Source organism: Opisthorchis viverrini (genome assembly GCF_000715545.1).
Source record: "Opisthorchis viverrini unplaced genomic scaffold opera_v5_75, whole genome shotgun sequence".
Lineage (NCBI taxonomy): Eukaryota > Metazoa > Platyhelminthes > Trematoda > Opisthorchiida > Opisthorchiidae > Opisthorchis > Opisthorchis viverrini.
The window spans coordinates 361,878-379,089 of NW_008751732.1; the positions used below are offsets into that span (position 1 = coordinate 361,878).

The 17,212-nt window shown below is 44.7% G+C and overlaps 1 protein-coding gene across 1 annotated transcript in view; it reads left to right on the forward strand.

The window, feature by feature from the left end:
- Window positions 1–218: 218 nt before the first annotated feature.
- Window positions 219–17,212, forward strand: part of T265_04537 (hypothetical protein) — a gene marked incomplete at both ends in the record, with an annotated part of 25,217 nt that continues 8,223 nt past the window's right edge. The window contains 7 exons of the mRNA XM_009169301.1: window positions 219–696; window positions 2,253–2,479; window positions 4,260–4,386; window positions 11,241–11,360; window positions 12,910–13,093; window positions 13,560–13,953; window positions 16,128–16,352. Of these exons, the coding sequence (XP_009167565.1) occupies window positions 250–696; window positions 2,253–2,479; window positions 4,260–4,386; window positions 11,241–11,360; window positions 12,910–13,093; window positions 13,560–13,953; window positions 16,128–16,352 (1,724 nt within the window). The remainder of the gene's footprint in view (window positions 697–2,252; window positions 2,480–4,259; window positions 4,387–11,240; window positions 11,361–12,909; window positions 13,094–13,559; window positions 13,954–16,127; window positions 16,353–17,212) is intronic.

A 17,212-nucleotide genomic window follows, 5' to 3' on the forward strand; every position in this document is an offset into this window, starting at 1 on the left:
AGTGTGTAACAAACAATACTATCTTAAATGGCCACATCACAAAGAGACGTCTCTCTCAAGGGAACATGTGGGATCACTTTGGAGTGCTGTATCACTATTTTTCACTCGTTGACTTCTGTTTGCCTATGATGCCAAAATTGTGCTGGTGCTTCAGCCAATTTGCTAACTTACTCGTTGACATCATTTGTGTTTTCCTTTCAGAGCATCATGCTGTTACTGTTGAAAGTATAATCTTAGCTCCTTCAGGATATGCTGCTGGAATCAATTTTTGAGGTTCTCACGGTGCGGCATTTTTGCGCATTGCTACTCTCCATATTGGTTGCGTTGGTTGCGACTTCTCACCTGAACTATCAGCTGTCTCCCTTGTGGGTGTTGCACCTTTACACACAGTCTCATACCGATGACTGGATGCCGCCGAATATAAAATACTTGACGCGGGCATCCCATGTATTCTTGGCTGATGGATTCGAGGAAAAACCAGTATCACCTGTCCATCTCGTCATTTCCAATTCGCATATTACCACCGGCGCTTTCATCGTAGTCTATCATTTGTCGTCAGTGGAGTCGATTGAGCGGTTTCTGCTCCATTCCGAACGACGAAAATCTGCTTTGCACCAACTTAACCCCGCTAGTCGTTTCATTTTTGGGGACCAACATGTTCTGGCTCTCACAGCCCACTCTCACCGGAATGTAATGGTAAGTTTTCTCGCTATTTGTATTACTCTTTCTGGTCATTCAGTGGCGCACTAACCGTCAGCCATGAGGAAACTCCGTGTAGGTGATCAAAGGTGATGAAGGCGGCGCATAGATAGAGTCACAAGTGATTTCTGCTGTGGGTCGGGTGACCCAGCAGCATATTGTCATCGGTCGGTTTCTGCTCGCATTTTGTGTGAGCGTGCAGAAGTTTAAGCACCTCGCAACAAACATTAAAGCCCTTACCAGTTAATTTAATTGTGTCGGTAGCTGCTGTGAGTGGGGACCCCGGGACGAGACAGGCTTGCAACCTTGACAGATATGACCATGGTGTCAGCCCCACTTTCTTCTCGGAGCGCCTTCACTGTGTAGCTTACTCACTACCTACCATACCTAACAAACGGAGCCATTTAGTAAGTGAATTGATTGGGCCGTCACCCCCAACGCATGGCTCTGATTCTTTTACTCTCGTTATCCTGAGTGAGGGAAGCTGTATCAGCTGAAACCACCGTACTTCGGTGCACAGTATGTAGCTGAAAAACTGATTGGCAGTACAAAAACCGTCACGAAGAGGCGACTTTACCTTGGTGGGACGATTGTTGTGCCCTCATAAGCCACTGAACTATACTGGGCGATATCCGTTCGACACCCACAGTATCATACCAGGTTGGTCAATGGTTAGAGGTCTGACCAACACAGTCTCCTGGCCATCCAGGTTGGGGTTCGGAACATGTATGGCAGCCTGTCCCATAAAAATGCCAATGCACCTGAACTCTACGCCAAACACTGCTGCCTTGCGGTCAGGCTTTTGAGCCAGAGGCTTTGATCGAGGGACCAGATCGTCGTCTTGCATAGGTCTGGACGCCCTGTAAGTATCCCAACTCGCTTAGAATCATGATATCCATAGCTGACAATGCTCTCATGCCTCATCAGCCGTCATGTATTGTTATCAACTGGGTCGCCTTGTTGCATACTGCAGGGCGGGTAACCGAAAACAAGTTACTGCTGACGCCTCCATTCTTCCTCTTTCACATACGTTTTGTTCCCCGTCCACCATGTCATTTATAACTCCCTCGGGTTAGCTCACTGTTTATTAAATGAGGCTTCTAACTAAGAGCTTCTTTGTTTGAACATAACACTGGCTTTTTGATTGTTCTTTTCTAGCGCAGGACAACCTGGGGGTATCTCAAACCCTGTTCCCTCTTTGATTTGTGCGATAGGTTTTCACTGCTACAACTGAGAAATTATTACTACTGTCTATTGCTCCTCTACTATTGCTGTTAGCGACTGTCGCCGAGTTGACGGTCAACGATATCCTCATCTTTTTCGCTGTCCTTTTTAGATGTCCGACAAGCTCTGATAGATCAATCATCGCCTGTAACTGAACGTACGGGTCAGCCTTTTAGTTAATTTCCCCCGTTGAAGTCGTACAATCGTGCATGTTTAAAATCGAGGTATATTTCACATAACGTTACGTGACATTATTTTGGTAGCGAATTTCAGTAGTTTTGTCCTCTGATCACCCCTCATATTGATTCATTTCCCTATATTGTTTATAGGTATATGCAGCCGTTTCCAGTCCAACACACAATGGTTCATCCACTCTTGCGAATTCTTACCTTATATCAGCGTTCAACGGATCAGGCACTGTTTTATGGAAGCAGATGATTCGGACACCTCCCTTTGATACTGGTGACGTCTTCCCTACTGTTACAGTGGACAGCCGTTGTGGAATAGTATCAGCTTCCATCTGCGGGACTGTTTTTACTCTACTCCCTCTAACTTCGTAAGTTTTGGACGTGCTTGTAACTGGCTGAGTCACCAGACCTTGAATGTAGGCCAGTGTGTGCCCTGACACTGAAGCACGTCATGTGGGTGGAGTTCTTACGAATGCACCGGACGGTATTGGCCCTTATGACAAGTGAGAGTGATAGTTAACAGCTGCGATATTAAGGTGCTTTGCGAGTTTTGGTTGCACGCTTGATATTAGGGTCCGAACGGAGAACGTACATCCATAGCTCCGTCACGGGAGACAGTGACATCTCTTATTTTGCGGGAAGTTTTGAAGTACGGAAATCATACAGTCGCTGTTCACAATACGTGAGCTTGAGATATTTTGTCTTATTGTCTTTTGGTCCCTCGTACACCTCTCGTTGACTCCAACACTGGTTTCATCTTTTACTTAGAGTTTGATCGAACTAGACTCTGAATTCCACCCACCGGTCTCGACGTCAGTGGCATCTCTAATTTCGTATTTCCCTGACTACCACACTGCTTATAACGATGTTATTTTGTTACCAACCAACTACCCGTGGTGTGAATTTGACATGCTTTTTGTTTTTCTTTGATTGGTCAATGAGTACCGATCACTAGCTGTGCTGTAACATGAAATGACATCTTATGCTTTCATCACACACGAGACGCCCCTGAATAAACTATAACAAATCACTCTCACAGTCCCGACCCATTCACATCAGTGAGAAAGTTTCAACTATCTAGCCCACCAAATTCTTTATTTTAAAGGACCCTTGAATTTTGATTTGTTTTTATGCCCCAAACATGAAAAAACACATGCACGTGGTTTGTTTTCTTTCCATTAAACTGTTGTACCGACGCTATCACAGACTATGGTTTCTTTTACGGTCACGTGGTGTTTGCTACGGCCTCTCCCGATAGGTGCATTACATAGGCTAACAACCGTACAGAAATAGCGCCGAATAAGCTCCTGAGTGTTACACTTCTAAGGCAACCTCGGGAGCATGAGACTGGCCATGATAGTCCAGTCCATCAATGAATATAAACGCAAATTCACACTCTGTAGAGCACAAACCACTCAAACTCGCCACTTAGCTAGTTCTAGTATGCACTTTTGACACAGCCCACCGTGTCCCTTATAAGTACAGGACGAGCTGCTCTAGGATAGTTTAGCTTGTGTTGTACATTAGTGTCCTGTCAGAAAAGCCGATAATCTCCATCATCGGGTTGCCAGTCTGTTTCGCTTCGTTTCTTAAAAAAACGGGACCGAACTTCTAAAATATAACCAACTTTTTCTCTGAGTAAGTGGGGAAATTATGTGTCTAACCGCTTTCTTGTGTGGTTGATTGACTGGCCAAGGGTATTTCCATAAGTCGTATTATGTTGACTATGTACACATACGGTGTATATTATATATTATGGAATACTGTGTAATATATAGTATGGCAGTGGTTTATGTAATATACTATACCGGTATATCTTATTATGGAGTCTACCTTTCAACTACAAGATGATATTACCCACTGGTTTTCCCACTTCAATTGTGTGTTAATGGGTACTCTTTGGAGAGCATTGTTGTTGTAGATTATCTGAGGAAAGTGCGGCATCAATCTGAAGTGTGTAGGAATTGACAAATGAGACCAGAGCCTTCGCGTAAAAGAACTAGGTTTTGCGCTCATCGTTTTACTACCATGCTTAGCGGCTGATGGTTCTTAACGGGCCTCTACTTTTCTGCACTCCAGTCTTATTACCTCGGGTTTACATTTAATGGAAATTCACGTGGTTCGCATGCGAGCGCTCACTGATTCCAGGTATACGGGCTTTCTTTTTATCACTAGGGAAAATGGTCGTGAGTTTTCGGCCCTTGCGTTATCATTGACAGATGGCCGGATTCTTTGGCAATATCGACAGGATGAATCAACCATCTATCGACGTCAAGTAAGTCGTTGTCATGTAGAGCTGCTTATAGCTCGGCAGTGTGTAAATATCGTGAGTTTTGTAAGTTTATTTAATGTTCATCAGGTGGCAGTTGATCTGTCCACCGAGGTTGGTAATTGGTCTACCAACGGCCAGTTGTTCATAACTCGCTAAGAACTAGCTCTGATTAATTTTAGTGAACTTAATCAGCTAGGCATAATTCATTGGGAAACAGACTTGCACACGAGAGTGAAACACGTCCGGCGCTGGTAAACCACCAGTGAGATAATACCAAACACAGTCAAGAAGATGTCAGTTCATGAACTCTGATGACTTGTTCTATCCTTCATGCATTCCGTTCCAGTGTTCGATGGAACCTGATGCTGTCATCTGTTGCCTATCCGGTGGTGTGGTATGAAACAAGCTTTCAGGATTGCTTCACTGTTATCAGATACACACATGAACCTGCGTTTTGATCTCGACCGGCTTTCTCGTTGCTTTATTTGTGCTGTTGAGGAAGAAGGAACTCTTCCGCGATTAATGAACTACTCGCGCTTCATAAGTTATGCCAGTTAGGACATGTACTCCGCATCCCAGGAGACCGTTTGCATTGCAGTTGTTTTCGGCCAACCCTGTTCTGAGTGGAAGCAACCGAGTGGTTAGAGCGCGAATTTGCTGACCGGAAGGTCCGTGTTCGAACCCGACCTCTGCCTCTCGACTACCCCTGTCTAGGCTCAAAAAAATCGTTCAGCTGTAGCACCCTTTCATTGCTTAACTGCCATGCCACCCGAAGGTTGCACGAGGACTGGGATACTGCCAGGTTGCCCAAGCCTAGACAGGGGAAGTCGAGAGGCGGAGATCGGGTTCGAACCACGAACCTTCCCGGTGTATAATTCCCGCCCTACCTATTTGGACCATCTCGCCACCTTAGGTAACCTTGCAGTATCCCAACCCTCGTGCCTCCTTCGTGCGGCATGGCAGCTAGGCACCGAAAGGATGCTACAGCTGAACGATTTATTTTTATTTATTAGTCGGTTCGGCAACCGCCTTCCTGGATCGGGATGCCGGGACTCAACTCACCAATGGTTAATGACACTGGCAGTAGTGGCCCAATAGCACATTTGGTGGTGCTCGTGCATCAAAGGTATCGCATTCAATGCTTAGCTACCCGTTCTTGAACTAACTGAACATACCATCACCTCCAGTGCTTAGCTGTATGTCCAACACTCCCACTTTCCAGTGATCGAAGCTGTAGCAGCTGGAAGCAATTTGCCTGTCGTACACGGTTTATAACTGATAGATTGAATTGAATTGGAAATCTTTTTGCGCTCAGTATGCATTGGATTAGGCTGAGCGCTGGGCCTCTTCATGTATACCTGATGAGTTTCAATGGGGACGAAATTTCTGGTGTGACTGAGCGTCTCGTAAGCTCACCGTTTCCTTGTCACTGTTCGACGTGTCCGACGAGGAATAAAATACAGCGACAATCAGAATAAGAACGGAGAAGGCTGAGGGCCCAGAAGCTAGGCTTTATTCATCCAAAACATTGACACTGAAAGCTGAAACGAGAAAGAGTGAGTTGGCCATAGATCATGAAACGTGTGAAAAACGGAGCAAGTATACAACATTCACTCCCCACAGAGACGAATGTTCATAGCAGTTCGTTTTATACTTGAAATACGGCCGTGTTCGCTGTTGTTGTACGACCAATAAGTGTTCAGAAGAATTCGACGTTTCAGTTTTCGAAGCAGAGGAATCAGATAGTTCCGGCTTAATACGTGAATCAGTATTGGGCTGCGATTGCTCCTGTTCGGATGCTAGAGCGCATCCAAAATCTACGGAAGGCGCCGGGTGACGTAGGGATACCGTTTCCTTCATGCCGTTAGTGTCGGCCGTATGCGCACTCAGGGTTACACTTCAGGAGCTTAACTTCTTCGACTGCGGGGTCATACTTCGAAGATTGTGTATTTCGTCGCATCAGAACTAGTCCTGGCGGAAGCAGCCACTGCGGCAACGATGTAATAATTGCGGATTTTTGATTATGATGAAACATTTGCTCGTGTGGAGCGGCATTATTGGCAGTGCACAACAGAGGACGAATCGAATGGAATGCGTCTTGTAAAACGGTTTCCCAATGACTGATCTGAAGACCTTTTGATCGTAGTGAAAGCGCAATGGCTTTTCACAAAGTTCCATCTAATTGCCCCACTTGACCATATTCCCTTGGGTTGTATGGAGTGGTCCGGCTGGCGGTGATGCCTTTTTTTTATGAAGAAATCGCTTAATCTCATCCAAACTGATGAACCGCAATTCGAATGTACAAAACCGCGCAGGCCAAATGTAGCGAAGAGCACCACCAGGTATGTTATCACCATGGATGAACTTATATCTGGACAAGCATAGGCGAAGCATAGGGAAACTGGAGTACTCGTCTGCAAACGTCAGGAGATATTTATTTCGAGTTGTCGAAGGCAGTTGTCTCTTGAGGTCAATGATTAAACGTTGAAACGTTTGTGTGGCTTCAATTAGTGCACCACCGGATGGCCTGAAGAAACGTGGTTTCCATTCCGCTTAATGACAAGTCGGATGTACGATAGGGAGAATGGGAGATTCTTGGCACGAACGAAATGCATCATGCGTGTTGTGAGTGACTGGGTAGATTTTTTTATAAAAAACGGCTTATCGAACGAGAATAATACGCGAACAAGTCAACTACACGTTGTTGAGACTTCATGTCCTTCGGAACGGGCAGTTCTTGCAAGACCTTGAAACGTTCAGGGTCTGATTTGATGATGCCTTCAGTAATTTCATGGTCAAGGAGTTTAAGTTTGGTGGCGGATATTGTGCTTTTATCGTGATTTCACTGAAGACCGCACTTTTGTGCTACGGCGAGATCTTGTTTTTCTTGTTTTTTCTGATTATTTCCATAAGTGGTGACATTGTCCACATAGGCATATGTCGCGGTGAGCTTTCCAGCGCGTATTATATCATCCATTACCCTTTGAAAACACCCCGCTACTTTTGTTACTCCGAAATTTTTCGGTGAAACTGATAAAGGTTGTTGCAAGCCTCAAAAGCCTTGTAGATTCTGTCACTTTCTTCAATGGGTATTCGGTGGTACAAACATTCAAGGTCAAGCATGCTGAAAATACGATATTGAGCTATTTTACTACCCATATTTTCAAGTCTGGGGAGCGGATAAGCGTCCAGTTGCGTAAATCGGTTTACAGTTTGACTATAGTCAACTACCGTTCGTTTCTTCTGTCGCTCATTTGTCGTGAGGAGCACTTACGCACTCCATAGAGACTTTGACAGTCAATTAATTTGTTGATCGAATAAACGCTTTATTTCAGAAGCAATGAAGGCCTCGTCGTCTGCAGAATGCTGTCTGGACTTCATGGCAGTGGGCTTACACCTTAGATCAAGATACTCAAACAGAGTAAGAGGTTCGATTTTGGCAGCGATTAGATCACAGAGCAAGAAAGAAGGTTTGTCACCGTTGAATGAGAGTCTCAGGTATTTTTGAATATAAAAAAATCCTGTCTTAGTAGACCATCCGCACAGAGATCACGTGATACTGAAAACCTGAAGGAGGGATACATGTCTTGTATATGTTGCAACGCTAAAAACAATGTCCAAGGGTGAAGCCTTTGTGCTAAATGGATACCAAAGAGATCTCAGATGGACAGTGGTACAGGCCACGTACCACATTTTCGGAAATGAAACTTTCTGTACTATCGTGTGTTGCTGATACTACTGATGAGGCATGCGAGTAGTAGCAGTTTCTCGTAACTCCGTTTTGATCGAATGGAAGATGGGATTTATTACGGAAGTAGTAAAATGGTTTTGTAGCATTCGTCTACGTTTGCGTGATAGTAAGTAACTATCTGGGAAATTTGAAGATGGCACCTTCAAGAAGAAGACGTATATGCAGTTTTATTTAAAGACAAGGTGCTTATGGCCTGTAACTGTTCATTTGTTTTTTCTAATAAATAGCTCCGCAGAGAAGGGCTTCTTCCCTTCACCAGTATCAACAGGAGGTCGGAGTGGAACACCATTGGCTTTCACGTCGATGACTGCTTCCTTGAGACACTCGGGGGCCTCAGCAGTGACGCAGGATAGTGCGCTTGAAACGGATGGAGTGTTCCTTGGACCAATAGGAGCTCTGCATACTTTTTGATAATACCCTTTCTTTGGTTTTTGAAGGTCGTCTTTAGCGGGGTATTAATATCGTGGGTGGCGAGCACATCCACAAAAGAAACGTCAAGACCTCATACTAGTGAAGGGAGGAAAAACCTTCGCTGCGGAGTTGTTTATTAGAAAACACCAACTGAACAGTTACAGACTATGGGACAAGAAGCTAAAACTCTCATATGCACCTAGTCTTTGAATACAACTGAATATACGTACTCCTGAACGCGTCTTCTCGAACTTCCCAGGATATTCACTGACTATCACGCTGCAAAGCAATTCCACAAATTCCGTAATACATCCACATTCCACCAGATCAAGGCTGAGTTACAAGAAAACCACATACTACTCGCATGCCCCATCAATACTATCCACAATTACACATGTTCCCCCTTTAAAGATCGCTTGCATGCCACCGACTTCCAGTTACCTCCGTTACGTCGGCCCCAGCAGCTGGTCTATTCAGGATCTCCTCGGGTGTATCATGCCACTTGCGAAGCTGAGTCCCATTTACTCTTCCCGATCCCCGACCATCCTGAATTTTACAGACGTTCCCCCGGCGGTCGATAACGACATACGGAACTTGCCATCGACTTCCCAGCTTCTGCAAGCAACTCCCAAACTCCTCGCCCTCAAAGCAAGGCCCCTGATCGGTTAGGATCATTTTTGGCACTCCGTGATTGGCTACGATGTGATGCATTACCACGCCGCTGATCATCGTCGCCCGTTTATTTAACATGGCTGCCGCCTCGACCCATCGCGACAGGTGTTCTGTCATTATCACGATATATTGATTTTCGTTGGTTGTCACCGGAAAGGGGCCCATGACGTCAACGGACCATAACTCGCCAATTTCTGAGACAGGAATAGGATCCATGGGATGAGTCGCCCCTGTCGTATCCCCTTTCATTGGTTGGCGCCGCTTACAGGACTCTACATAACCCATCACCTCACTTCTCATCCCAGGCCAGTGGGCCCTGCCGAAGTAATTCATACGTCCTGGTGCACCCTGTATGTGCTATCTCATGGCGTTCGACGAATAGCTTCCGTGTCAAGACGCGAGGTATCACGGGCAACACAGCATCCGAATCGGTGGCGTTCCAGGAAATTATACCAACTTCATTCAGACTCAGCCGATCGAAGAGACTCTGGAACGTTTCCAATTCCTTTTCTCCCTCTCCGTTCTCAATACTTCTTCCATCCAACAAGGCGGCTGCAACCTTCCGTAACACAGGATCCTGCCGTTGGAGTAGCACCAGCCTTCCGGGACCCAATTCAATGATACAGTTCTCGCAAGTTGCAGTGGCTGATTCATAATCCTTACAGTCTTCGTTGAAGTGGTAAACACTAGGAACAACGTAATTCAACAAGATTTTCAGTTTATCTGGCGAATGAGAAGCGATTGACTCTAGGAAATTCGCGAATTTACAACACCGGTGCTCCCAAATATCTGCCGAGTCTTGAGTATTGGGATCAGTATTGAACCGTTCAGGACGTAGGAATCGGTCCATTGTTCGATGAAAATTCTTGGACGAATAAATTGTTGTGTTCGACGAGGAATATAGTGCAGCGACAATCAGAATAAGAAATAAGACTAAGACACTGAGAGCTGAAACGAGAAAAAGTGATTTGGCAATGGGCGATGAAACATTTGAAGAACAGGGCAAATATACAACACATTGAAACCGACTAATTCGTTGTGCTGTGCGCTGTGCTGCACGAAGAAGCAATCGTCTCTGGTTTCCTATTCCTCTCTATGTTCATCTGATTAACTTTTTTTGTAAAAGCAGTGGGTTCCGGATATCTGGAGTACACTGCTGATAGTTTCGAGTGAAATGTAGCCTGTACTCTAATGACGCCCATCAACTTTTGATAGGCCTGATTTGAAATTAAGCTGTCACTCTACGCAACTTGACTACGCGTTTGTTATTGGGGAGAGTGCTTGTAGCATAGATTGTCGTTGGTTTGATAACTGAGAAGTGAAATTCGACAGCAAACGCCTCATCATCAACCGAAGTCACATCATCACTGCGTTGTTTTGAAGATAAGTGGAGTGTAGCGGTGCGTGAATAGTTTTTGAGTTGGGCGGTGATACTGTATTAACCTACATTTTTCTAGCCAGGTTTGGCCTTCGATCGCGACTGGTTTTTCGGTCGGGCAATTCTGTTGGTCGGTTTGTTATCCTGCTTCGCGATTGATCGGTGAGCACGTGACAACAATAATCTGTCCGTGAGCTCGTATACATTCTTGATGTGAGGTAGAAATGTCCGTTTAGCCGCTTGTTCTTGCTGTTGCTGCTGCTAAGTTATCTTGGTAAAAGCCCTTGGATATCCATTGTTTTTGGAATACCCTGAATGGGTAATTTTATTCTTTCTTGCTTAATTCTGGGACGCTACAGGGTTTCTGAGTACAGCTCTTTTTGTAGCTCATTGAATCCCATACCGAATGAAAACATTGATAAAAGCAAGATGAACAACGCGGTACACCAAATCAACCGTAGATTTTGGGGTTAGTCAGGTCTACAGCTTTACGCGTTGACCTCTCAATGGGGACCCCATAACATTTTCCAGTTGATCGAAAACTTATCTTTATGTCATCCTTTTTTTTAGTAAACCCTCTTCAGCTACACTTTTTGACCAATAGGCCTATCTAAACTCCACATCCTGTTTTTTACTACTTTATAGCGCAACAACAGCTCAACACGGACAAACTGGAGATTGGCCTTGTTAGATCACTATGAATCACACAGGCATGTTGATGTCTCCAGTTGGAAGAATTATCGCAACAGGTTGAATGAACTGTTAGTAAGTAAGGATAAATGCGCAATGTTTCTTCAATCGAGATGTTGTTTCTGAATGTTCTACTTTGTTAAAAGTCATTAGTTTTGGATAGGAAGATGGAATGCTTTGAATACGTTTCTGCTAATTTTTATAGGCTGTCCTGTCCTGTCCTGACCACGTTCTTCCCGTGCCAGTAGATCAATTTTCCCGAAGAGCAGAGGGTGGAATTGAATTAGGGTTGGTCATGCAGTGATCTGAAGTATACAAACAGTAGCCAGCAAAGTCAGTTGTGTTGGTTATCACTGTGTCGCTTGATGGATCTCCTGAAGACGGGATAGATCAGTAGTTAAGCACAGTCGTAGATATGGGGTGGTCGTACGCTTATCCTGGCCTGCATGTATCCTGCGAATTTGTGATGTTTTCCGGCGGTATCGAACATTAGCTGACCAAGAATCATCTCATTCCATCCACTTAGGTGATACGTTTCTCCAATTTTTATAGGCTGTCCTGTCCTGTCCTGACCACGTTCTTCCCGTGCCAGTAGATCAATTTTCCCGAAGAGCAGAGGGTGGAATTGAATTAGGGTTGGTCATGCAGTGATCTGAAGTATACAAACAGTAGCCAGCAAAGTCAGTTGTGTTGGTTATCACTGTGTCGCTTGATGGATCTCCTGAAGACGGGATAGATCAGTAGTTAAGCACAGTCGTAGATATGGGGTGGTCGTACGCTTATCCTGGCCTGCATGTATCCTGCGAATTTGTGATGTTTTCCGGCGGTATCGAACATTAGCTGACCAAGAATCATCTCATTCCATCCACTTAGGTGGAAAACGTTAGTGGTTTTACGTTTGCGTCTGAGAAAATATGTTGTATTGCTTCCGGCTTATTTATGGTTTTCATGGAGGACGAAGAACGACTTCAGTGTGGTGCGATTACTACAAATAAATAAGAAACCATAAATAGTGTCTCGCCATGTTTTTCATCATTGTAGTATTTCTCATGGTACATAAATTTCGTCGTATAGATGGAATGTCATACTTAAAGGTCATGTAGTCAGCTGCTGATTTGGTTGATGGAACTTATTAGGTTGATGAGAAGTTTCCAGCGCACCATCAGCTCCACTTTGTTTTGAGCTTATCACGCAAGCGCTATCTCAGGATTTCATTTAGTCGTTTTTGTCTTGGGGCGCTATTTTGTAAATATACCACACCTAGCACTCATATGCTCAGTTGAAGTGGACGGACGGTGTAAACGGGCTTCTAGTGAACACCTCCTTTAGGATGTTTCTCTACATCCTGGTAATCGAACCAACTGCATTGAAAGACAGCTTTTACGCTGCACATTCAGTTGGGGAACACAATGCAAGAGGGATCAGTTCGAATCTTCTTTGAATCTGTTGTTCACACTTGCCATCTCTCTAATAAAACCGAAGTCGGATATTTTTGCGTTGCTCATGCGGTGGGATCAAATGGTGTCTTTTATTTGGCCAATAACACTCCTGCTATACTGTTTGTTATACGTAACTTTCACTCAGTTCATCACACGAGTAAATTTTTCTTACCATAACTTTTCAGCCATTTCAGTGGTTTGGTCCAACTGACAGCCGGATAGCAGTATTGGCTGATGTAGAGTTGGGTAAAACAACGCCCGTCGGTAGAAAGCAGATGCCTAATTTACTGGCCCTGCTGCATCCTCGAGGGATCGATTTGTTGGACCTGACATCTGGAAAACCAATGAGTCAGTTAATATTCAACTGGCGTAAGTCCCTCCTCACTTGTGATTAATTTTGCGGTTGATTTCCATTGTAAGTTTCGTTTCTCACTTTCGTTCTCTCTTGACTTGAAGGAAACCGAACCGACTTAGTCGTACTAAAGCGTTCATCGTATTTTGAAAGTACAGTTAATATTTTTTGCGATAGATTTGCAGGACCATTCGGTCCTATTAAATCATTACAGAGCCGATCCTTAGGTGGAAGAAGTAATGCGACTTTCCTTTGCAGTTAAAGCTACATATCCGAGTGAGTTTGTGGGAAGCAACGTGCCTGTCAAGCCTAACAGGAACAGGCTAAAGGGAGTTGATTTTGAAAGGCTTGAGCTCATCTTTGTGTACACATGTGTTTACCCAAAGATGCACTAGGCATAAGGCTTTTTAAATGAACCCTAGTCGTAAGTCATTCAAGCAGTGAGGTCAATTTGCTATCTGTTGTTGACGGTTTGTGTTTCAGGCCCGGGGTCGACATATGCCTTCATTTCAAGTGTGAATGATTCTCGTTATTTCTTTCGATCACTGGGCCGAAATCTCCTAACCCAGTTGAGCATACAATCAACGATTATTCCATCGTCACTGAGTTCTTCCGCGACTTACGTGGAACATTCCTCGGATGGTGATGCGGACGGGGATGTGCCTACACATGGCGACTTCTCACACATGGTGGACTGCCGTGGAGTACTGCGACATCTCGAAGTGAGTACGGACAGCTCAACTGTTGGCTTGAACTCCCAGTCGGTCATACATGGTGGCCTTTGTAGACCTCATTCTTTATTCGATTTTGCTCGACTGGGTCGGCCGGATTGGTTAGAAGATGAAAGCAAATCTGTTCCTCCACTTGTCTTTCACAGGTATGGCTTCGTTTTTGTTTTATACCAACAGGGAATAAATCTCCTTTTTATTTTTTGGGTTGACTTGTTTCAATGTCAACAAGGGTGAACTTTTTTGAGTACTTCCGGGTATCCATTCGCCGCTTTTTATATATGTTTATCTGAGTGCTTGTCACCTAGATTGACTGACTTCATTCTTTTGAAACAAGGATTGTGAACAGCTGGTAAATTTAGAGAAGTCCTTTTGGTATAAAGTTTGATAGATTAGTGTAGCCAGTAACTAGGAACTGCAATCCTGATTTAGGCTTGGATCAGCTATGGATGTATGTAAATCAATTTAGGTGTCAACTAACGTCACTTTTCGAAAGCATGCCGAGTTGGTTACAAGTTATGGAGCGCAGGGACAGCATGTGACAGTGTCAACAAAAACAATATGCGGTTCACTGTTTAAGGTTGTTCATTCAAAGATACATTATTCAAAGATGCGGGTGAATTCTTCAGTCAGCGCTTGTTTGGTCTGTTTGCCTGCATTTGGAAAAAGGGGACTGTCTTAGACAAACAACAAGAACCCGTATCCACTTTCAAGGGGCTGGTATGAGTGTGGTAACCACAGGGGGATCAGCTTGGCTCCGATCGTAACAAGATTGTCGGCGTCACTTTTTCTTCGTTGCCTTACGGTGGCTCGTGAAACACTGGCTTAAGAGCGGCAAGTGGTATTCCTGCCCGGTAGGGTTTGTGTTGACCAAACTCTCACACCCCATCAAGTTTTAGAACAACGTCACAATTTCGGTATCCCTGGATTCCCAAGGCCCATTCGACTCGGTTAGCCGGTCCGTTCTCATTGACACACTTGGCCGTCAAGGAATCCCCCGGAATTTTGTGAAAATAATACGTTCTTTGTATTCTCTGACTTCCGAACGTGTGAAAGTGTACGGAGAGCTCTCCAAAAGCTTCCGTACACAAACCCGTGTCCTTCAGTGGTGCCCACTCTCTCCATTTTTATGTAATTTAGTGATCGATGAGATAATGAGACGAACGCTGGAATTTTTTCAAAACCCCGGATGTTCATATAGTCTTCGGCGAAAACCTTGTCGACCTGGAATTTGCAGACGATTTAGTTATCTTCTTTTAAGAAGAGGAGAAGCCGCAAGTGTTTCTGGATGAAATGACCAATATCATCCATCCCGTCCTCTGGCATGCACTTTGGACTCACAAAGTTTTAGGTCATTCTCCTGAGCAAGCAGTCACTGAACATGCCTTTTAAAATCCACAATGAAGCACACAAGTTTGCGGAGCGTTTTTGTGTATTCTGGACAGATGAGGTGAATGTACTAATCTTCAAGGCCCGGGTCACGTTTGCTAATTTGAGGCACTTATGGCACCAAAGCGGTATATCCCTGAATTTCAATGGATGTGTGTATCAGGTTACAGTGTGGGCTGTGCTGTCGTATGGCTGTAAGACTTGGCCTGAAACGTCTTCATGTCTTCGACAACCGTTACCTCAGGACCGTAGCTCGTGTGGGTTGATACAGGCGAATCCGTAACAAGGCAAGTCGAAAACGAGTTTTCGGCTGAAGAATGTGTCCACCACCAGAAGCTGCGTTGGTTAGGCTGTGTACTGCGTATGCCGAACCATCATTTATCGAAGAATGCTGTTTTCCGTCCCCAATTCAGATTGGTGGCCATTCCTTGACCTGGCTGAGGAGTGTGAAAGAGATTACGAAAGTTCTGGATGCTGTCGGTGCTACTCGCCTTTCAGGATGAGGACCGCACCTAACCATAAGCGCTGCAATATATGGCTGCTAATCGTTCTTGTCAGTTTATACCGAGATTGTCTTAATGAGTGTCTGGAGGTGTAGGCACCTCACAATGATTGTAGTAAGGTAGCACTAAGTCCCTTTCCCATCCACTTTTATTCTTTTTCTTACAAGAAGTCTTCCAAATAAACCATGATTGTACGATAGCCAAGCTTCGCTATTGAACACTGATATCGTGGTGTCGATAGTAATGCTGATGAAGTCAACTCTGGCGTCAGGAGTAGCCAACATTGTCTAAAGATACCAAGTCTTGTGGGATATCAGTGATTATAGATCATATTTTTCTAATGTAAACAATTTATTTTCTTGATAGGCCAAAAAATTCTTTGTGTTTATCCCAATCACTTGGATGCTATGTTCGACTTTTGTTCATTACAGTGATGTCCCTTCGAATGGCTTGGTTGACCTGTGGAACTATTTGCTTCCGTCCTTCGCCCTACATCCTCAAAGTGTTAACCTTTTGCACAAACATCACAACACCGGGGAAAATTACGATATCGTCTTCTTGACCTCTGACGGCAGTTTGACATGCGTCTCTAACCATGGACACCAAAATTGGCGGGTAATTTTTCTTCCACCTTGCGTTTGTTTTCTTTTGCGTTGGTGTGCTTCTTACCAGATCAGTCGGAGGACGTTCAAGAACTTTACACATCTTCCGTGAACTGAACCCGGCATGTAGATTTTCCCAGACCGATAACATAGTGTGGCTGGAGAACTGGTTAGCCACCTGATAAACTAAGTAAACAGGGACTTCCGACACTGATGAACTACCTGTTGATAAAATCCATGCAAAGTGTAAAGGGCTGCTACAAGACTAGGTGGGATCAAATCCACACCTCATGCTTTCAGGTGAGTCAATCGAAGTGGTAGATAAATTTGTTTGCTTGGACAGCTGTATACGTTCCGGTGGAGCGGCTGGAGATGAGATTATTTCTCGAATCGAATGGACCAGGGAAGCTTTAGCCAATCTCTGACATTTATGGCGCCGACGTGACGTGAGCTTGTCTATCAAGGGAAGAGTTTACACGGCGATGGTGCGATCCATACTGCTTTGTGGCCTCTACGCGCAGAGGAAATGCGGAAGATGACAGTGTTTGGTCATTGGTGTCTTCGCAGCATTGGTCAGGGCCGGTGGCAACATCGGATTAGTAACGCTGAAGTACGCCAGATGGTCTTCGGAAAAAGGAACTCTCCCACGATAGATGAATTACTCACGCTTCATAGGTTGCGCTGGTTAGGTCGTGTACTGCGCATGCCAGAAGACCGTCTGCCTCACAGAGCTCTTTTCTCCCAGCCGTCTGCTGAGTGGAAGCGACCGATATGTGGACAATGCAGGACCTGGCAACGAAGTACAAAAACACTTGCTAGTAAACTTAGTCGGGTGGGCAACTGCCACTTTCCTGGATGCGGGCCCTGGGACTCAAATCACCAGTGGTTAATGATATTGGTGGTAGTGGCCCAAT